The sequence below is a fragment of the Sus scrofa genome, chromosome 5 (genome assembly GCF_054392235.1).
Source record: "Sus scrofa isolate SSC_HxYL_T2T_F1_AM1 chromosome 5, Sscrofa_HxYL_maternal_Yorkshire_Landrace_v2.0, whole genome shotgun sequence".
In the NCBI taxonomy this organism is placed as follows: Eukaryota; Metazoa; Chordata; class Mammalia; order Artiodactyla; family Suidae; genus Sus; species Sus scrofa.
In genome coordinates, this window is record NC_139387.1 from 87,894,095 (window position 1) to 87,916,966 (window position 22,872).

The window sequence follows — 22,872 nt, forward strand, 5'->3', positions numbered from 1 at the left end:
TGTCCCTCCCAGGTGTCCAGGTGTCATCACAGGTAAATGGATAAACAAAATGTGAGATACATGCAACGGGATGCAATTTAGCCTTAAAAGGAAAGAAATTTAGGCACATGCCCTGACTAGGATGAACCTTGATGACATTATGCTAAATAAAATAAACCAGTCACAAAAGACAAATGCTATGCGATTCCCCTTATATGAGACACCGAGAGGAGTCAGATTCATAGAGACAGAACGGAGAATGGTGGTTGCGGGGAGCTGGGGGAGGAGGGTTGGGGGGGGAGTGTTTAATGGGTACCGAGTCTCAGTTTTGCAAGATGAATAGAGTTCTGGAGATGGATGTGGGATCGTTGCACAGTGATGTGAATGGCCGTCATACCCTCTCCACTGTACCCTTTGAATGGTCAAGATGGTAAATTTTCGGTTATGCATATTTGTGCTGCACTAAAACAAACACAGGACCCCAGAAGGCCCACAGATTATTCTTTGGGTGGGCCCCCGAATTTCCCAGCCCTCTGAGGGAGGAGCCGGGGGAGAACCAGAAGCTGGTGCCTGTGCAGCAGTGCCCAGTCTGCCACCCTGTCTCGGGAAAGGTGCGCCTCCCAGCAGCAGAGCCGTCTCTCCACTTCTTTGTCCTCGTTGTATAGTCTTGCTGTCATCATCCATCAGGCACAAAAGGAATTCGCTGTCTAAATTCTTACCCACTCTCCTCTCTGCTTTGGGAAAGGACATAACTGACTAGTCAAGGGCCCTTCTGTTTACACTTCGGAGTCCACAGTTTAGACAGACGGTTGCTGTCTTTCGGAGTGGTTGGCATTCTTTTATTTTGCTTTGTAGTGACTTGCAGTTATTCTCAGCCCTATTTTGAAGTGGTTGCATGGGGTGTTAAGATGCTTTTAAGCTGCTGATGTTCCTCGTGTTTATTTCGAGTGATGACAAAGTGAACACCCAGGCTTTCCGGCGATGATGTTCATGTGACTGACACGCCTTGGGCTTTCCCTCCGGGGGCGGGGGGGGGGTCGTTCCTGGGCAGCTTCTGGGGACGCAGCGACTGTTAGCACCATGTTCTAGCGGAGTCCTGTTTCCTTGAGGGCTTTGCTTCTTCTCAGGTAGCAGAAAGGGAGATGGACTTATTGCCAGCACCCTTTTCTAAATAGAAACTTGTAATGTCACCAGGCTGTGAGAACTTCCCTTGGAAAGGTCATTTGTGAAAGAAGAGCTTTTGGTCAGTCTGTAAGCGATCCGGCTTCACTTTGTATGGACAATGGCATGTGGTCATGTTCGGAAAATGATATCACCTGCAGTGGTCCATTGATGTTAAAGCCATGATGGTCTTTGGTGTTAGATGCTGGAGAGCTTAGGACTACGGGCTTCTCCCTATCTGCCTTCAAGTTTCTCTATTTTTAATCTTTAATTTTTTTTTTTTTTTTTTTTTTTTTGTCTTTTTTAGGACTGCACCTGCAGCATATGGAAGTTCCCAGGCTAGGGACTGAGTCAGAGCTGCAGCTGCTGGCCTACACCACAGCCACAGCAATGCCAGGTCTGAGTCACATCTGTGACCCACATTGCAGCTCATGGCAATGCAGGATCCTTAACCCACTGAGTGAGGCCAGGGATTGAACCCAGGTTCTTCTGGATACTAGTTGGGTTCATTACCACTGAGCCACAATGGGAACTCCTTTCAGGTTTCTTTGAATGTTCTGTCTTTCCTATCCTCAGATGGATCTTACTTGAAAAAAAAAATAGGGCCAGGGTTATTGTCTAATTGATTTTGACAAAAGAAACCAATGAAGAAAAGGAATTGTTGGTGAATCTTGACTTTTGGATTTTCAATAGACTTGGTCATATCTAGGTTGTCAGTGGGAGAGAAATGCATTCATTCATTCATTCATTCATTGCCTTCTTTGGCCTGGACATTTGGTGTGGGGACATCAAGGCTTGGTTTTCTGTTAGTGTAACATGGCATCTTACCCTGGCCATGAATAGGCTTTGGGGGTCAAGCTCCCTGACGTTTTCCACAAAGTTCGTATTTGTGGTTTTTTGGGAGAAGATTCTATGGCTTCTGTTAGGTTCTCAGAAGGATTCAAGGAACCTTCTGAAATGCTCAGAATATGTCGTTGTGGCTGGTATGATCCCCTGGAGTTGTTACCTGGTGAAAGTGGTATTTTTGAGTATTTCACATGGCCCCATAGAAGTGGGTAATGTGAGAAAGAAGTGAGCAGAGGGGGAGGAGGCAGCACTGTAGATTCTGCGGAAAGTATCACAAAGAAGAAGGGTTGATTCTGTCTTATTTAGAAAATCAGTGCACCCTTCTCACATGCCTGTCGGGTCCCATAATCCTGGGGAAGTGCATTAAGATTGCTTTTGAGTGTCCAGCTCTGAAGCTGGGCTTCCTGAGTTCAAATCCCTGCTCTGCTGGTTAGTGGTTGTGTGAACTTTAGCAAATTATATAATTTCTGTGTGCCTCTAGTGTCCTCATATATAAAGTGGGGTAATAGACTATTTGCCTTATGAGGGTGTGTTTATGAGGTGATATAAAGTACTTCTGAGCACGTAGTGCATGGTAAGTGCTTATAAATATTTGCTCTCATGATGGAGCCAGGAGATGGTCCTTAGTGCTGGAAAGTGTAGTACAGTACAGACAGTTCAGGTGTAGTAGTAAGATGTGGACACTTCACTTTTTGTGTGCCTGTGTTGGTGGTTTTGTACCGATCTCCAGGAAGTTACCTGCTTTCAGCATTTGTCTACTGATGAGCTGCTGCAGGTAAATTTTGGCGCCCCAAACATCATAAAAGGTGAAAGAATGCCGTCACATACCTTTAAGCAAAATGGGACAGCCTGTGTTCTTGTCACAGAATGTCGCATGATGAGGTTCTATGTATTGAATGACTCCCTGTGAAATGACTGGATGAGAATGTCATGTTTTCCATTTTGTCTTCAGAAATATATTGTGCAGTCTCTGATTCCAAATGTCATCTGCGATATGGTGACTGAAGATCCATGGTCTGAGATTGCACCTGTGTGATCAATTTCTTCGTCATTACTAGGCTCTGGAGAGACGCTTCCTAGCTCTTTGCACTCATCTCATCTGAAATTTCTTTTGTCAGTTTTCTGCTTTTTCCGCTATGGGTAGAAAATAGAAGGGTATGAATTCTCATCTGTGTTCCATGAAAGCTAAAAAAATGGCTGCAAAGTTGGTGTCCTCAGACTTCTTTTAGATACCTTGCTGAAGATGATGTCATACTTGGGGCAGAGTAGTGAGGAAGCTGACAGATGACATCATAGTGATGATTTATTTCACTCTCGCAATGTCTTGGACAGTCTCCTATCTTCTTTTGCTTTACTTTTTTAAAATTAAATTAAATTTTTTTTTAGGGCCACACCTGTGGCATAGAGAGAAGTTCCTGGGCTAGGAGTTGAATTGGAGCTACAGCTGCTGGCCTACACCACAGCCACAGCAACGCCAGATCCTTAACCCACTGAAGGAGGCCAGGGATCGAATCCGCAGCCTCATGGTTCCTAGTTGGATTTGTTTCTGCTGCACCACAACGGGAACTCCTGTTTTTTTGTTTTTAACAGAAAAAAAACTAAATATGTAGCATAGAATAATAGGTTGATTTGGCACAGGATACCAGAATCTTACGTAATTTTTTAAAGTTGTATTCTTAGAAAGTCATTTAGGAGAACATATTTTGATAGAATATTAAATTTAGAGTGGAATACAAAGCTATATACATGTGTCAGGTCAACTCGTAGAAGATATTACATTGAACAGTATTGGCAGCAAATTCATAAAACGTTAACTTTTTTTTTTTTTCTGGGTGATATCACAATGGGTGGTATTTAAATTTAATTATCTACATGTTTCTCTCGCCTCTAAAATCTAACTGGCGTGTATTTTTTTTTTAAAACAAAACAAATCCTTTCGTCATCTCAAAGCAAATGTATTTTTATAGCAGTTTTATCAGGACATTGTATATATATATATTGTACAATTTACAGCTTAAAGCTTCCCATTTGGTTTTTAGTGTAATCAGAACAGCTCTTCAGCCATCCCCACAGTCCATTTGAGGACATTTCCATCCCCCCCCCAAAGACAGTCTGTGTCCATTAGCAGTCACTCCGTTTTTCCTCACCCCCCAGTTCTAGGCCGCCGCCACTCTCCTTTCCGTCTTAATGGACTTGGCTGTTCTGGGCATTTCATATAAACGTAATCATGTACTCGGGGGTCCGTTATAACTGGCATCTTTCGCTCAGCGTACTGTTTTCAAGCTAAAGTTGATCATTCCCGCACTTTGGTTCACTCATTTTGTTTAGACATCATATCAAGCTTTGTTTGTCATGCGGTAAAATGTATTTTTTTCCCTTTACTTCTAGAATTGGTTCCTTCGATTATGAGCAACTTGTTGAATCCAGATGCGATCTTCTCCAACAATGAGATGAGCCTGTCAGACATTGAAATCTATGGCTTTGATTATGATTACACCTTGGTATTTTATTCTAAGCACCTCCACACACTGATATTTAATGCTGCTCGAGACCTTCTCATCAACGAACACCGGGTAAGGGCCTGGGGACCTGGCCTTCATCCTCCCCTTCCCCGTCAGCATTTGGAGACCAGCCCTGAGCTGGTATAGTACGTGTTATTTCGTAAATTGTTGCTGAATGAATGAGTAGATTTGGTTCTGTTCCAGTGACTGTATCTGGAAGATTTTTGTTTTTTTAAACCACTTGGAGTTCCCTGGTAGCTCAGCAGGTTAAGGATCTGGTGTTGTCACTGCTGCTGTGGCACAGGTTTGATCCCTGGCCTGGGAACTTCTTGTGCTGAGTGCGAGGCCGGAAAAAAAAAAAAAAAAAAAAAAGACTACTTTATTGAGGCATGATTGATACGGAAAAAGCTGGAAAAGCAGTATATATTTGGTGTAACTTGATGAGTTTCAGGATAAGTATATGAAACCATCACCACCATCAAGGTCATGAACTATCTGTCACCTCCCAGAGTTTCCTCCTTCCCCTTCGATTATCGTTCCTGTTATCTGTGCGTGTTGGGACGGGGTGGGGGGTGAGAGTGCTTAATGTAAGATTTACCCACGCAGCAAATTTTAAGCATACGGTGGTACAGTATTGTTAGCTGTGGGTTCTGTGCTGTGTAGTAGATCTCCAGAACTTATTCCGCTTTCCTAACTGAAGCTTTGTACCCAGAAGATAGTTTTTTTTTTTTTTTAATTTTTTTTATTATTTTTATTTTTTTACAGAATAAAATACATACATTTACACACAATTATATTCACACAGATTATTATAACATGGATCTTAAGAAAGATTAAGTGACTCCCACTGGAGAAATGGAATGGAAAATATGCTGAGACAAATAGGAAATTTATTCTATACTTTATCCCAATTTTATGGCTTTCATCTTTACTACTTAGTTTTATCTATTACATTTAAATTTTTCTTTAAAAATTAGGAGTTCCCGTCGTGGCGCAGTGGTTAATGAATCCGACTAGGAACCATGAGGTTGCGGGTTCGGTCCCTGCCCTTGCTCAGTGGGTTAACGATCTGGCGTTGCCATGAGCTGTGGTGTAGGTTGCAGACGCGGCTCGGATCCCGCGTTGCTGTGGCTCTGGCGTAGGCCGGTGGCTACAGCTCCGATTCGACCCCTAGTCTGGGAACCTCCATATGCCGGGGGAGCGGCCCAAAGAAATAGCAAAAAGACAAAAAAAAAAAAAAAAATTATTCTTTAAAAATTAGCATTATATTAAATTGTTATATTATGCAACTAAAATTTATAAAGAAGAAAGCCTTATATACCGTTAAATATTTTATATAGCATAGTAAAAAGAATAACTTAACTGGTAAGCATAACAAAAATAATACACCCTCTGAAAATAAGTAAAATATAAAATGCATAAATTGGTTAAAAAACAGTGTAACTATATAAATATGTCCTCACAGTTTGTTCCATCTCATTGATTCTTCAATAAAGGCATTACACCATTCTAGGTGATGTGATAAACAAGACATTATAGACTTTACATTGTATCATGGAGAGAAATGGTTATTAATAATACAATTGTAGAACTGTATTATTTAATTGTACAGTCACATTGTTTAATTATAATTATCATAAATTCTTTGATGGAGAGGAAATCAGAATCAGATGTAAGACTTCAGCATTCCAAGAATGATGTCAAATGACCCCCTTCATAGTGGATTATGCACTTATTTACTATGAGATATATTTCTTCTCCAGAGATTCCTTGTTTGTGTATCGGTTGTAGATTTTTGGTTTGCAGTTATTCTGAAATTTTGATGTAAGAGTCTATATGTATATGAGATTGTTTTAAGTTGTTGTTCTCTTAATTGCAAGTTCATCTCCGGTGTCCCGCATTTGTACCCACCTCTTCTCATGATTTCTGATTTTGATGGTATAATTGTGCGTGGATGATTTCTTATCTTTACTGTATATATACCTTTACTGGTGAGCCTTGTCATTTGTGGAATTGTTTCCTGTTGCTGATCTTTTCTTTCCTGCCTAGAGAAGTTCCTTTAGTATTTGTTGTAAGGCTGGTTTAGTGTTGCTGAATTCTCTCAGCTTTTGCTTATCTGAGAAGGTTTTTATTTCTCCTTCAAATCTGAATGATAGCCTTACTGGGTAGAGTATTCTTGGTTGGAGGTTTTTTCCTTTCATCACGTGAAGTGTATCATGCCACTCCCTTCTGGACTGCAGAGTTTCTGCTGAAAAATATGCCAATAACCTTATTGGGGTTCCCTTGTATGTTGCTTGTTTCTTTTCCCTAGCTGCTTTCAAGATTTTCTCTGTCTTTAATTTTGGTCAGTTTGATTAATATGTGTCTTGGTGTGTTCCTCCTTGGGTTTGTTTTATATGGTACTCGTTGTGCCTCCTGGATTTGAGTGAGTGGTTCCTTTCCCATGTTAGGGAAGTTTTCGGCTATTATCTCTTGGAATATTTTTTCTGTCCCCTTCTCTCTCTCTTGTCCTTCTGGCACCCCTATAATACGGATGTTGGTGCATTTAACCTTGTCCCAGAGTTTTCTGAGACTCTCTTCATTTCTTTTCAGTCTTTTTTCTCTTTTCTGTTCTGCATCCGTAATTTCTTCTAATCTGTCCTCCACCTCGCTTATTTGTTCTTCTGCCTCCTGTATTCTGCTGTTAGCTGCTTCTAGTGAGTTTTTTATTTCAGTTATTGTATTTTGCATCTCTTCTTGTTTAAGTTTGATATCTTGTATCTCTTTGGTCAGTGTTTCCTGTAAGTTATCCATCTTTGCCTCCAGTTTATTTCCAATGTCTTACATCATCTTCAGCATCAACAGTCTAAAGTCTTTTTCCTGGAGGCTGAGAATCTCTTCATTGCTTAGCTGTTTTTCTGGGGCTTTTCCTGTCTCCCTCATCTGAGTTATACTTCTCTGTCTTTTCATTTTTATAGGTTTTTGGTGTGGTGACCTTTTTACAGAAAATAGAGTTGTAGCCTCTCTTACTTCTGGTGTCTGCCCCCCTTGTGGCTGAAGTCGGTATGGGGGGCTTGCTGTAGGCTTCCTGATGGGAGGGGCTGATGCCTGCCCACTGGTAGGTGGAGCTGATTCTAATCCCTCTGGTGGGCAGGGCTCAGTCTCTGGATGGGATTAGAGGCAACCGTGTGCCTGGGGGGTCTTTAGGCAGCCTGTTTACTGAGGGGCAGGGCTGTAATCCCACCTGGATTGTTGTTTGCCCTGGGGCTTTTCAGCAGTTGACTGAAGGGTGGGGCCAGATTTTCCCAAAATGGCCCCCTCCAGAGAAAGGCAGCTGCTGAATATTCCCGAGAGCTTTGCCTTCAATGTCCTTCCCTCACAACAAGCCACATTCACCCCTGTTTTCCCATGATGTCCTCCAAGAACTGCAGTCAGGTTTGACCTAGGTTCCTGTGGAGACCTCGCTCTGCCCTGGGACCTAGTGTATGTGAAAGTGTGTGTGCGCCTTTTAAGAATGGGGTCTCCGTTTCCCCCAGTCCTGTGGAGCTCCTGCGCACAAGCCCCGCTGGCCTTCAATGCCAGATGCTCCAGGGGCTCTTTCTCTCAGTGACAGATCCCAGCATGTGAGGGTTTGATGTGGGGCTCAGAACTCTCACTCCTGTAGGTGAGTCTCTGTGAACCAGTTAGTTTTCAGTCTGTGGAGCTTCCCACCTGGGAGGTGTGGGGTTGTTTATATCACGAAATCACCCCTCCTACCTGTGGATGTGGCCGCCTCTTTTTCTTCTGGAGTAGGGTATGGGTTTCCGGTCCATTTGGGTGGAGATGGCTCAGTCTTTAGTTGTGAATTTTGTTGTTTTTAGGAGAGAAGTTGAGCTCCAGTCCTTCTGTTCCGCCATCTTCAAGATAGTTTTTGTTAAAAAAAATCTTTAGGAGTTCCCGTCATGGCTGAGTGGTTAATGAATCCTACCATGAGGTGGCGGGTTCGATCCCTGGCCTTGCTCAGTGGGTTAAGGATCTGGTGTTGCTGTGAACTGTGGTGTAGGTCGCAGACGTGGCTCGGATCCTGTGTTGCTGTGGCTCTGGTGTAGGCTGGCAGCTAGAGCTCTGATTGGACCCCCTAGCCTGGGACCTCCATATGCCGCAGGCGTGGCCCTAGAAAAGGCAAAAAGATAATAAATAATAAAAATTTAAAAATCTTTAGACATCTGTGGCAAAGACTGTCCCAGGTTAGTCGTTAGTGAAGATTCAGCTGTGGACCTTTGCCCTCTTTTCTCACAGAGCAGTGACATAGGTTCTCAGTGCTACTAGGATCCGTGAGGATGCAGGCTCAATCCCTGGCCCTGCTTGGTGGGTTAAGGATCCAATGTTGCCATGAGCTGTGGTGTAGGTCGCAGACTCGGCCTGGGTCCTGCGTTGCTGTGGCTGTGGTGTACGCCGGCAGCTAGAGCTCCAGTCCGACCCCTGGCCTGGGAACTTCCATCTGCTGCAGTTGTGGCCCTAAAAAAGCAAAATAAATACATACATAAATAAAAATAAATTCAAATCCTGCTTCTGCCCCCTACTGGTCTTTTGGCCTTGAACCAGCTGAACTCCATAGGCCTTCGTTTGCTCACTGTAAAACACAGGCAGTACCTCTGTGCAGGCTGTCACGCAGATTAGAGACAATAGTACTGAAAGCTAACCTTTACTGAGTGTTTTCTACGTGCCAGGGACCTTACGTAAATTAACTCCTTCAGTTATCACAATAACACACCTAGCTCTTTGTCCCGATGTCTGTGAGGCCTCCACCAGGGGGCTGAACACCTTCTCTGCCTAAGGGAGTCAGAGAAACAACAAAGAAGGTGCCATGTCAGCGGCGTCTGGAAGGAGTGTATCCGCAGAGGCGGGCTGGGGGTGGGCCACGGCCACGGTCAGGGTATGTGGAAGTTCCAAGGCCAAAGATCGAGTCCGAGCCATAGCAGCGACCTATGCCACAGCTGTGGCAATGCTGGACCCTGCACCCACTGCACCGCAGTGGGAACTCCCCGGATCCTCACGATTTAATGCAGTCTATTTCCTAGTCCCCTCAGCTTTTGGTTATAAATGGATTTTATGAGAAACTCATGTTTCCTTATTCAAAACGCAGAAATGACATTTGCCAAAAATAACATTTCCTTCAGCCCCAAGAGTCTCTTCATTATGGCCACTTTCTCAGAAGTAAGCCCATCTGGCCACGAGCCATCCAGCTGCATCTCTCCGTTTGTTCGCAAGACTCCCTTCAATCTAACCCATGGTCCTTTCCCTGGCCTTGGAGGACGGAGGCAGCGTAACAGCAAGGGAGGCCCACCCTTGCTCTCCTCTGTGCTGGCCTAGCCGGGCGTCCCCCCACCCCCCAGGGAGCTGAAGGGAGCTTGTGCGGTACTGGCCTTCTAGCTCCAGGGCGCCTGCAGCATTGGCCGGATGGACATCACCTGTAAAATGGAAGCCTTGACGCCAACAGCACCGCCACTTGGTTGTCTGCTCTGCGCTTTTGGTTCGGGAGCCTGACTGCTGGAGTTTGAATCCTGACTTTCGCCACTTATTTCTTAGGTCATCTTGAGCAATTGACCGGATGTTTCTGGGCCTGAGTCTCCTCCTCTGCAAAATGGTCACCGTAACTGTACTTTTTTCACAATGTTATTGTGATAACTGAAGGAGTTAATTTACGTAAGGTCCCTGGCACGTAGAAAACACTCAGTAAAGGTTAGCTTTCAGTACTATTGTCTCTAATCTGCGTGACAGCCTGCACAGAGGTACTGCCTGTGTTTTACAGTGAGCAAACGAAGGCCTATGGAGTTCAGCTGGTTCAAGGCCAAAAGACCAGTAGGGGGCAGAAGCAGGATTTGAATTTATTTTTATTTATGTATGTATTTATTTTGCTTTTTTAGGGCCACAACTGCAGCAGATGGAAGTTCCCAGGCCAGGGGTCGGACTGGAGCTCTAGCTGCCGGCGTACACCACAGCCACAGCAACGCAGGACCCAGGCCGAGTCTGCGACCTACACCACAGCTCATGGCAACATTGGATCCTTAACCCACCAAGCAGGGCCAGGGATTGAGCCTTCATCCTCACGGATCCTAGTCGGGTTTGTTTCAGCTGAGCCACAGCGGGAACTCAAGGATTTGAATTTAGATCCATTTCCAAGGCAGAGCTGCTCGCTCCTTTATTCATGTTGCCTCCTGTGGGATTAATAACACCTTTTCTTTCTACTCTCTAGGTTTATTACTCATATGAAAGTGAAATATTCATGAAGATTAAAAATTTATGAAATTTAGGGGAAAAGAGAGATGAAATAGATGGAAAAAAGGTGCAATCATTATGATTAGAAAAGCTTCTAGATTTAAGTTCATTGAAATTTCATTCCCCTTATGTTGTTTGTGGCTTTGACAAAGGAGATATGTCATAACACTAATTATATCAGGCATATTAATAGAGGCAATTATGCTTATGCAGATTTTTCTCTTGTTTGGGATTTGAAAAATAATTCTTCCAAGATGCTGTTGGAAGCATTGAGTTCAGTGCCATTTTTTTCCTGCCAAAGACTGAAAGTACTTGCAGAGATGAAAGACATTTGCTTTTGCCATGCACAGTAATAGAGCAGTACGTTTGCAATTTAGCATCTTCCCCAAAAGCAAAGGTACAAATTCCAGCTCCTTCATAATTACCTGTTCTCCCCCCCCCCCCAAGAACAAGTTTTTACAAAAATGGGAGTAAATGTTGGGTAATAACTGTATCTTTGTCTTCATTTGGTACGTCCGCCAAGGGACAGGAAGGCCATGTAGACGTGTTCTTGGTTTCATCTTCCAGATTTGCACCCTCATCAGTGTTCCTGACGATTCATGGGCTCCGACGTTCACCCAGTGTTTCTTCCTTCCTTCCTTCCTTCTGCTCTGCCCACGACATGCGGAATTCCTAGGCCGGGAATTGAACCTGCACCACAGCAGTGACAAGGCTCGTTCCTTAACCTGCTCGGCCACCGGGGAACTTTTTTTTGCTCCCACTGGTTTTTCAAATCTAAAGCCCGACACCAGCCACGACCCCTCACATTTGCCTCTGTTCCACCTGTGATCTCTCAGCAACTGCAGCAGGTTTGCTCTCTCTTTTTCAGAGAAACTTCCTTTCAGAAGAGTTTGAGGGTTACAGAGGTCATGCAGAACGAATGCCCGTGCCTGGTTTCCCCTTGTGTTAACCTTTTCCGTGACTGTGGTGCATCTTTCACAACCGAAGCAGCAGCATTAACAGAGTGTGATGCGCTGAAGTCTGGGTTCTGTTCACGTTTCCGTAGTTTTGACCCAGTGTCCTTATCCTGGTCTGGGATCCCATCCAGGACACCGCATTGCATTTAGGTGTCGCATCTCCTTAGGTGTCTCGTGGCTGTGACGGTTTCTCACAGGTTCCTTGTTTTCGGTGACCTCTTGATGACCTTGACAATTTTGAAGAGTACGGGTCGATGTTTTTCAGGATGTCCTCCTCTCGGGATTTGTCTCCTGCTTTCTCACGGCTGAACAGGGTTGTGGATTTGGGAGGAAGACCACGGAGGTGGGGCTCCGTTCTCATCGCAGCCTGGCAGGGGTGCATACCAACGACGGGACTTGGCACCGCCGACCGGGCCGGCCCTCAGTGCCTGGCTGAGCGGGTGGTTACCAGCTCTCTCCGCGATAAGATTCCTTTCCTTTCTTTCCAGGCTGTGCTTTCTGGGAGGAAGTCACTCTGCAGCTGTGAGCTCTCGTCACTCATTCAAAAGTTACTCGTGCAAAATGCATCCTGCTTCCATCCACTTCTTCCCCCGCCCACTGCCACCACCACGGTCCAGGCCACTGTCACCTCCCACCTCATGGTCCCTCTGCTTCTCTTCTTGCCCCTTGGGCTGTTCTCGATTCTGTAGCACGCGTGAACCTTTACCCATTCGTCAAGCCTTCCCATCACACTGAAGAGGCCTCCAGGGCTCCCAGGCCCCCAGCTTCCTTGCCAGCCTTTCCTCCCACCTGCTCTGGCTCTGATCCAGCCACACCAACCTCTGTGCTGCTCCTTCAGCCGTCAGACCCACCCCTACCTTGGGCCTTGCCAATTCTGGTGTGCAGATCCTGCCTGGCTCCAGGCTGCCCCAAGCCTTGCTCTTCATTTTTTTCCCCAGATCTCTGAAGCCTTTTAGGGATGCCTGCTTCCTCTAGTAGTTACCCCTGCAAGGCTCAGTACCGTGTGTTGACTTGTGGATGGTGTCCCTGCCTCCCAGACAATGGGCAGAGACGGTGCCGGTTTTGTTCACTGCTGTATTCCCAGGCCCTGGCACGAGGTATGTGCTCAGTCGGTAGTTGACCTAGTCATTGGATCCCAACGTTGAGTGAGAGGTTCGTGTTTGGTGTGGAATAGCCACTCTGATGCGGGTCATTTTGTTCTGGCTTCTTGTTTTGTGTGATTTTGGAGAACTTCGTTTTTATATCCTTCTGCCCTGCTTCTAATTAGACTCGTCATTTGGGTTGCTTTAAATATCAAATTGAGTTCCCATCGTGACTCAGTGGAAACGAATCTGGCTAGTATCCATGAGAACATGGGTTTGATCCCTGGCTTCGCTCAGCGGGTTAAGGATCCGGCATTGCTGTGAGCTGTGGTGCAGGTCGCAGATACGACTCAGATCCCATGTTGCTGTGGCTCTGGCATAAGCCAGCGGCTACAGCTCCGATTGGACCCCTAGCCTGGGAACCTCCATATCCTGTGAGTGTGGCCCTAGAAAGACAAAAATAAATAAATATCAAATTGAGACATTTGAAAAATGCATGTATCTAAAGGCTCCGGGGCCTCAAAAACTCCCGGGCAGTGCTGTAATGTGGAGGCTAAACCTTACATTAGCTTTATCCAGAGCTCTGGAATTATCCAGGAAGGGGGCACATGGCCAAGCCGCAGAATTTTAGGCATTACACACCCTCAGGGAATTCCTGGGTTTCTCTGCAGTATTGTAGTGTTTACCTTGCTTGAAGCTGTAAAGAACATTTCTGTAGCGTTTTAAGGAGGAAGCCTTGATCGTTGCTTACACACACTCGCCTGTCCAGACTGCATTCACAAGTGGAACAAACCCAGTTAATGAAACTCAGAAGATTTTTCATAAAAAACCCCAGGTAAAGGTCATTGATTGTTTATGTTTCGTCCTGCTTTCAGAGACAACCAGTAATTTTCATGACACATTGGGTGAGTCATATTTTTCTGGCTGTTGGAGAATTTCTAAGCTCGAAGAGTCCAGAAAAATCTAGCTGTAGGTCATTGGAGAGAGAGATCACTTCCTGGCCCACGTGAGCGTCTTTAGCCTCCTCGACCAGATGTTACTGTTAATGATTTTCCCACCAGAGTTGCTTTGTGTTTGTCTGTGTGACAGAGAGTGTGTGTGTGTGTGTGTGTGTTGGAAAGGGTTCCATCAGGAGGGCATTTTTGCCTTGGCTGGTTGTAAGATGGGAAATCACAATTTAGGGGCAGGAGTGGTGCCTAGCAGTCACCCCAGTCGAAGCGTTTCACTTTCCACACGAGGGAAGAGGCCTGGAGAGGTTCAGTGACCTGCCCGAGGTCGTCCAGGAGAGGAGCAGAGGCGGGGAGAGTGGGTCTTTAAAGCCCAGGCCTCGGCCTTCCCAGGCCAGCAAAGCCACTCGTTTTAGTGAGCATTTGCTGTGTGCCGGAGGCTGCCCTGACTCCCCCGGGCATCTCTAGCCTCAGTCCTTTCTGCTTTCCATTAGGTAGGACTCTTGGGTGACAGTTGACTTTGCCCAAGGTCACCCAGCCAGCACATGGTAGGACTAGGATTTGACACTCAGTCCCTCAGCCCAGGGCCTGTGTCCTTCATCATAGCCTTGTCATGTTGGGCTCTTCTAGCTGCTTCTGTCGGTTCTCTGGGTCATCTGCTCAATCTCTGGACCTTTGAAAAATACGGGGATCCATTGGGACTGGCTCCCCAAGATGCTCAGTGGGAGTGACAGGCAGGGATGCAAGTGGGTTCGGGGCCATGTCCCCTGTGACCTCTGTCCTGCTGGGGAGCCCGATTAACCTCGTCCAGAGAAGGAGCCACCAGACTTCCTAGTGGTTGCTCTTCTGCTCGTTCACGCCCAGTCCCTCAACCGACAACATGACCGCAAGGCCACTGGGCAGACTCAGCACCTGCTGTCACAGGCGCGGTGAGCATCTGGTCATTAGGCTGGGTTCAGAGCTGATTCTGGGGTGATTGGGGCGGATGGCGTGACACGGACCTGGCTTCCAGTCCTGGTCCAACCACTGTTCCTCTTTGGGGGTCTGGGCAGGTTTCTTGATGCCACTGTTCAGATCATTCAGTGGTAAAGCGAGCACTCTGGCCTCCCTGCTTCGTGCTACTGCCGTGAGCAGTAAATAAAGTCACCGATTGTGTCTGGTACGGCATGTGGCATGTGGCCTCAGCTCAGGGAAAGTGTCTCCCTCGGGAATGTTTCATTTATTTTTGACTGCACCCACGGCACGTGGAAGTTCCTGGGCCGGGGACCAGAGCCACTGCAGTGACAGTGCCGGACCCTAACCTGCTGAGCCCCCAGGGTGACTCCTTGAGAATATTTTAAAATTCTCCCTTCTGTCCTACCCCTACTTCATCCCTCCTGAGTTTAAAAGGAGATTCCTGGGGTGTGCAGTCCCTTGGCCTCACTTCGGGAAGCAGGACCGTGGTGCTCTGTGTGTGTGTGTGTGTGTGTGTGAGAGAGAGAGAGAGAGGGAGGGAGAGAGAGGGAGGGAGGGAGAGAGAGGGAGGGAGGGAACTGTGTCAGTAAAAATGCAGGACCATGCACAGGGTGCAGGATTGATTCTTGGAGACGCCCAGGAGTGGAAATAGCATTGAGTGATTTCTTGGCACACGTGGCAGCTGTGAGATAAATGAGCCCAAATGTGGCCTTTGACTCAGTGCTTGTACAGCTGGATGGGAAAACTTGCCACCTGCAGGTCAGCCTCGTGGCCCCAGGAAATGTTCTCGCACACATGTGACCCTGGCCGTGTGTGAGGAGTTAGCAGTGTAGCCTCGTGGAGATGTTTCCTGTGCCAGCTGGTAGTTGTCTCGGGTTTTACCTAAGTGGTTCACGTCGTGATTGGGAGTTCCGGGGTGGGGGTGGGGGGGAGTGGGGGGGCGGGGAACAGCCTCCCGAGACTCTGGAGAAGATGTTCTGGCCCAGAGGGGGGAGAGTCTGACTCCCTGCCCCCATTGAGGAGCCGCCGAGGTCCCATCTGTCCAGTGGGCGTGGTGGGGCCAGCTGGGTGGGAGCATCAGACAGAATGCTCCATGCATCAGCGCTATCAGCGGGGTAACTGGGCTCCTAATTCTGAGATTTGGGGAGAGTGGGAAGGACTTGGATGCCTGGGGTGGTGGGCGAGGAGGGAGCTGGGATTTTTGTGTAGAAGGAGGGACAGGTGAATGATTGGGAAATATCAGGGGAGCCAAGCCACCTGTTCCCAAACAGCGCTGGAGCTGAGTACATCTGGACTGTACTGATGCTTGAGGGGTCCTTGCAGCTTGAGGGGAGGGGGTCGAAGGGAGGGTGAGGCCTCACCTGTGTGGGGCAGGTGAACAGGGAGTGGGGCAGGAGGGAGGGCTCTGTGGCTGGGCCTGGAGGTGCTTGGTCTGGAAGGGCGAGGGGGTGGGCAGGCTGTGGTCTGTCCCTTCCGACCCCAGCTTCCCATCAGAGTGCACCAGCCGCCACAGCCTCTGTACCGGGGCCAAGTGTGGACGTGCTCTTGAACTTCAGCTAAAACCAGTTCCTTTCTTCCTTCTTAGTATCCCGTGGAAATCAGGAAATATGAGTATGACCCAGACTTTGCAATTCGTGGACTTCATTATGACGTGCAGCGGGTAGGTTTAATTCTCGTGTTTCTCTGCAGTTTAACATGTTTGGGAATAAAAATGTACTCTTGGTGCTTTTCTTTGCTCAATGTGTAAATTGACTTTGAATTATGTTCTTTGGGGCTGCAGAACTAAATTATCCAAAACATCTTTAGACAAAGTCTTTTTCAGGAACCTGCCCTGGAAGAGCATTTAGCCACCGGGAGATGGTGCTTCTTTCCAGTAGTCCGTCCCTTTTGATGTTTTGAGGAGGAGCTGGTAGTCATATTTTTGTGCAGATAGGCTGTTTCCTCAGTGAGGTGCACAGTGCTTTAATCAGCAAGCCAATCTTTTTTTAAAAAAAACCCACAGTGTGATTCTCTGTTTACAACTTGATGGTGATAGGATTTACAGCGACACCTGGAAGTTTCATTAACTGTGCGGATGGTTGTGCATTATTTACGTGTGCATGTGCTTGTGTTTTTGAAGGCGGTCTTGATGAAGATCGATGCTTTTCATTATATCCAGCTGGGAACTGTCTACAGGTAAGAGAAAGAGGAGGTAAATTCCATTCACCCAAAGTAGCCCAGGTGGCTTTGGCTTTCAGGACCCATTGGCTGTTGAGCGATGGGAGGGCTGTAGGGTGTGTGTATCTGCGCATCATTCATTCATTCATTCACTCCTTTCCTCATCCAGAAACATTTATTGAGCCTCCTGTCTTGCTCGTGAGGGTGTCCTCCAGGACCTCGGGGTGTAGGTGGGAGTAAACCCGTGGCCCTGGTCCAGAGTGGCCCAGGCGATGGTGGACGTGTGCTCAGACCCTTGGGAAGCACTCTGGAGGACTCTAGGGAGGGCGGCCACCTGGGTGGGGGTCCTGCCGGGGAGGTTTGGGTGGGGAGGGAGGTCGGTGGCAGGTTCTTGTTTCCACCACGGTAGTTGAGTATTAAGGTACTAAAACCTTCCCCTCCACCCTCGTTTATTAGAATGAGTCAAAGTACTGAGCTCAGTGAGAAACCTTTGTCACTTTGAAAAATGAAGGGTTTTACTTTTTCTAATTCTCAAATTTGGGGGTGGGATGATTTAGGAGTGTGGTTTGCGTGTGGATTTATATACATAGGGTTTGTGTGCAAGTGCGTCTGGGTATGTATGAGTGTGTATACACACACATATTTGCTATTTTCTTTCTGTTTTTGAACAACATGCTTACATTTCTGTTTCCTAATTTATTAATTGTCAGCATCGTCCCTGCTGTGAGGGCTGAGGACTGGCTATCCCACACGGACACGCTCTTCTCTTAACCCTGATAAAATCCTTCTCTGGGGAGTTCTGTTGTGGCTCAGCAGAAACAAACCCAACTAGTATCCGTGAGGATGTGGGTTTGATCCCTGGTCTCTCTTGGTGGATTAAGGATCCAGAGTTGCTGTGGCTGAGGTGTAGGTCAGCAACTGCAGCTCCAATTTGACCCCTGGCTAGCCTGGGGACTTGCATATGCTGCAGGTACAGCCCTAAAAAGCAAAAACAACCAACAACCAAAAAACCCAAAACTCTCTTTGGTTGTTTCACTGCCATTGTTTGTTTGCGTCATGACTCTGCAGGTCTTGTTCATTCTTAAGCCACGTAGTACCCTGTGATGTTTTCTTTCTTGTACCGTGTTTGGTTTTTTCCTAGGTTTAATGGCCTTATTTTTTTTACTTAGTTTTCTTCGTAGGTATCTCTCGTTTTTCCGTAAATGTTCCATCACAGACAGCAAGCGTGTATGTTCTTCCCCACAGCTCAAATGTTTTATATAATCTTTGAAAGACTTTTTTTTTTTCTCTTGACTGCCCCCTCCTGCTCTGATCTGTTGTGGTTGCTCTTCCTGGGAGTTCCCTTTGTTACTTTCCCTGTGTCCTGGTTCCCACCGCTTCCTCTTCCTGGCTTTCCTCTCGCATTTTGCTGATGCGCATCCTCTAGTCACTTTCTTGTACCTCACAGGGCTGAGCCTTTCTGGGAACCTGGTCGTTCACCAGTTCCTCCCGTTGGTGTCCCCTCGCAGGCCCTGTTCCCAGTGTTCCTAAGTCATTTGCCTCCTCTTCACCTGCTGTTTGTTTTCCAAAAACATGTTGAAATGTCTTGTCTGCTCATGTCTTTGCTCTCACCTCCTTTGACCTTTTGAGGAGATTATTTGTTCACTGTCATTCTCTTGGTTCATTCACTGTCATTCTAATGCTGTTTCAAGAGGGAGAAGGTAGTAATGAGGAGAGTAATAACAGTAATATCAGGGATACTGAAAAGCAGCTAACAAATACTGAGTCTTGCAATGGGACATATGCTGCCATAAGGGTTTTGTTTTAACTCATTCAGTAACTCAAACTAACCTTATTCGGGAGGAGAAGGACATTTATTCCCTCTCTCCTGGGCACTTGTGGTTTTCGGCAGCACGCTCCATCCTGGACATTGTTTCTAGGCTGGTTTATCGGAAAGCATTGCCCTCAACAGTCCCTTTCTGTCTTCGGAAATCCTGGATGGCTCCCCACTGTCCAGAGAATAGAGCCCAGATCTCTTGTTAAAGTTCCCATCCGTCTTCTCTAAACCCTTAGCTTCCTCTTCTTCCATATACAGCTCATTCACTTCCTGGATTGGTTAAGACTTGGTTGCAAGTGGCTGAGACCCAACTTAAAGTGGCTTAGGCAAAAACTCAATTTGGACTCACTAATTGTGTAGTCCAGGGACTGATCTTGTTGCAGGCATGGCTATCTCCAGGGGTCAGATTGCTGTTGTCAGAACTCTTTCCATCTCTTGAGGCCCCTCCTCTTGGGGTTGGCTCACAGCAGGCCTTTCTGCAGGGTGACCCCTGGCAGCACCAGGCTTCCCGCCTCCAGCTCCAGGTCAAGGGAGGAAGGGGAGTTTCTCTTCCCAGCAGTTTCAGGCAGCCTCAGAGGGGGTGGATGCTGGGTGGGTGCAGACAACACCTACCTCCTTTCCTCTGAGCTCTCCTTTCTCACTGCCCGGCATCTGTCCAGGCTGGCATTCTCCCAGGATGCCGTCTTCCTTGTTCTCTGCTTCTTGGAATCTCACCATCCTGCTTCATGGCTCACTTGTGAGGTCTCATGTCACCCTCTCCACCTGACTCTGTCTCCCTCCCCTCCCCTCCCTGCCCTCCCTCTGGCTCCTAACTGTCTTATTGCTTCTGTAGGTAAATCGTCCCTCTCGATAGGTGCTAGGGGTACAGGCAGGGCTTGGCAGGAGGAGCCGCTGAGGCATTTAAAGGGGAAGGAGCGCTCAGGGTTAGGTCCTGGGAAGGTCCCTGGGGTCTCGGTGCTAGAGGGGGTGCGTGTGTAGCCTTAGAGCCGAACTTGTGAGTGTGAACCCAGCCCTGCTGCTCAATGTGTGTGCAGCTTCAAGAAAGTTCTCAACCGGCTCAAAGGAAAATACCCTTCTCTCTCCCCTCCAAAGGGATAGTGGCCACGTGACTGGTGGGGAGGAATGCGTGCATCCCAGCCGTGCCTGCCTCAGGGTCCCGCAGCCCCTGCCTCAGGCTGGCTCTCCCCTTGTGTGCAGGCCGTGGGTGCCATGGGCAGAGGGCGGGCTGGTTCCCCAGGCAGTCCCGCTTGGTAGCCGGCTTCTAAGTTCACAGAAACCTTGTGTAACGCTCGGCTGTCCCCGTCACAGTCACAGCAGCAGAATCTAACAGAGCTCACTGTATCCCAGCTACTGTTTCAGTACAGCAGCTCGCTTAGTCCTCTCAGTAGTACCCGGATGTGGGTGCTGTTACCAAGTCCCTCATTTAAGAAATGACACGGAGGGAGTTTCCATCATGGCTTAGCGGAAACAAATCTGACTAGCATCTGTGAGGACGCAGGTTCAATCCCTGTCCTTGCTCAGTAGGTCGGGGATCTGGCGGTGCCGTGAGCTGTGGTGTCCGTCGCAGATGCAGATGCAACTTGGATCCTGAGTTGCTGTGTCTGTGGTGTAGGCCAGCGGCTACAGCTCCTACCCTGGGAAACTCCATATGCCGCAGGTGTGGCCCTGAAAAGCAAAAAAAAAAAAAAAAAAGGCACTGAGATCCAAAGAGGTTAAATTACTTGTCATGTGTCTGGGTTACCTCCTCGCAGTGGAGCTGGGATTTGAACCCCAGGCAGAGTTGTTCAGGTCTGTGCTCCTGACCTTTCTCATATGCGCTCAGGGTCGTGGGACACAGGTTCCATTTTGCTTTCAGTGCTGGTTGGCGCTGTGTCAGATGCGGCCGCCCACCCACCGGGGCCTGCCTCCCAGGGGCTCAGCTGACTGTGGCCCACTGAGTTCACTGCGTCTTTTAAGCTGGCATTTGGTTACGTGGACCTTAAAGATGCAGCTTGTGTGACCACGTTCTTGTGAATGTGTCCTAGAAGTGGCCGTGGCTCCGAAAGGATCGGATGGTGCTTAGTTGTGGGGGGGGGACCAGCTCACCCTGCAGAGTCCCTTTACTTTGTATCTCCTCCTTTTCCCGTGAGAGCCTTAGGGGTGCGCACAGCTGACTGCAGCCACTGTGGCAAGAGCTGTTTTCCAGGGTCACTGTCTAGAATGATCTGGTTTAGTCCCAGTGTCTAATCTGATTTCTGGAGCAAAGATGAAGTGAAGTACAGTGCCCTTTGCTTTTCAGAGACTAGTAGTTCTTACAAGTTAATCAAAATTGGAGGCAAAATATTAGTGAATCCCCTTGAATATTTTTTAAAATAAGAGAAGGGTGGAGAGTGGAGGAAAGAGTCTGAAATGATATTTTCAGTAAAGTAATGCGTCAGCTAAATTTTTTAATATGTATTTTAATAGCAGCCTGCTCATGCAAGTAACTGAATGTCGAGTCGAGTGACTTTTACTGCTGTGGGAGCACTGCGTGTGTCCCCTCAGTCATTCGGTGGTTTCCTCACCAGTGGTGTCTGTTGCTCGGGCACCTTCTCCTCTAGAGGGTGGGACGGGGAACAGACGTTGCCCTTCATGACACTGGCGGGGTGGTTCCAGGTGAGGAAATGTGAGACTGTTAAGCCCCAGGGCTGAGAGCACCTGCTTACAACACAGGTGCAGCGGCAGGGGTGGAATTCAGGCCACTCGGACTCCAGGATTCCGTGCTCCCTCTGGAGGAGCAGGATTCATTGCAGATCCTGCTGCAGTTTCTGGAAGCAGGCAGGTGAAGGATGTTACTTCACCTTTCCAGGTGGGGGAGCTGGCTTTTCTTGTCAGCGCAGCATTTGGGGTCCTTCCTCCCAGAGGCGGTGTCAGGCTTCCTGCCTTCTCACAGGGTTTAGTCCACCCGAGCCCCACGCGTGCATCACTTTCCTGCCTCAGCACTGACCTTCTCAGGTCAGGGTATCAGAGGGCAGGAGGATGATGGGGACAGAGCCAGCCTTTCTTGCCCTAATGTATGAAAAACATTTGGGGAAAAAAAAAAAAAACAAAACAGCCCACCCCACTCCAAGCAAGTCTTTAAGAGACCTTGTAACCTCCTTGCTGAGGGAGGCAATGCAATGAAGAGCCTGGGCCCCACAGCTGGAAAGCCAGGGACCCTGTCCTGACCTACCTCTTGCTCTTTGGCGACCTTTGGCGAGGTCCATGACCTGTGCTGCTTCTGCTGGAACATGGGAAGAATCATAGCGCCTCCCTCCTAGGATTCCTGAGAATTAAGTGAATGACTCTGGAATTCATAGCTGGCATTCAGCAGGTGCCACGTGGTCTTAGCTATCATTTGTCCTGCCCTTGTTACCAGTAGGATGGTGGCAGTAGTAATAGTAGCAGCATCTTGTTACCAGTGGCACATCCCGCCTCCTTGTGACAGGAGTGTTTTGCACGTCGATTGAAAAACCCCAGCAGTTGGCCAGAGGTCTGTGAAGACCATTGTTCTCTCTTGTGGATGCTGACTGCCCTGCCTGTGATTTTCCCAGAGGCCTCAGCGTGGTCCCCGATGAGGAAGTCATTGAAATGTATGAGGGGTCCCATGTGCCTTTGGAACAGATGAGCGACTTTTATGGGAAGGTAAGGAGAAGCTCTTTATTTATTTAAAGCAGACTAACTTTTCCCTCCTCGGAACGTGGCCTGGCAGCTTTAGGATCCTGAGCTACCAGACTCTCTGTTCCTAGGGAATCGACAAGGAAATCTGGGATGTGCCCCTGTTTGAGAGAGATGGTTACGGTAGAGTCTCCCCTGGTTCTTTCATGAGTCTCCTTTCTCAGCCCTTCCCCCCGCCGACCTCTGAAAGCCCCTCTACACCGCTCCTGTTTGCCGCTGCCTCCCCGGGTGGGTCCCCACTTTCTGGATTAAGTCCCTGGGGACTGGCAGTAATGGCAGCTGTCGACTCCCCTGAGATGAAGGGCAGCACGTTAGTTCCCCTGTGCCCAAGGGGACCCTCTGCTTTTCTAACTTTTATGGTCCTCTTTACTCTTTGAATTTTTGCTTCTTGTCCTGTTAGATGTGCTCTTTTATTCACATCGTCAAAATGCAGCAAAGATGCCCAGTCAGCTGGTAACCTTAGTATTACACACCGCAGGCATTCGGAGAAAGGGTCTTTCCCAAGCTCCCCTGGGGGCTGGTGGGGATGCTCAAATTCAGGAGAGTTAGTGGCTTTTTAAT

At 47.7% G+C, this 22,872-nt stretch overlaps 1 protein-coding gene across 8 annotated transcripts in view; it reads left to right on the plus strand.

Annotated features, from left to right (window-relative positions):
- Positions 1–22,872, plus strand: part of NT5DC3 (5'-nucleotidase domain containing 3) — a 71,622-nt gene that overhangs the window by 21,734 nt on the left and 27,016 nt on the right. For all 8 annotated transcript variants that reach the window (XR_014804174.1, XR_014804175.1, XR_014804176.1 and 5 more), the window contains exons 2-5: positions 4,375–4,559; positions 16,249–16,323; positions 16,783–16,838; positions 22,188–22,278. Coding sequence is in view for 5 of the 8 variants with exons in the window: in XM_005664189.4 (XP_005664246.3) it covers positions 4,375–4,559; positions 16,249–16,323; positions 16,783–16,838; positions 22,188–22,278 (407 nt within the window). In the remaining 3 variants the exon portion in view is untranslated. The remainder of the gene's footprint in view (positions 1–4,374; positions 4,560–16,248; positions 16,324–16,782; positions 16,839–22,187; positions 22,279–22,872) is intronic.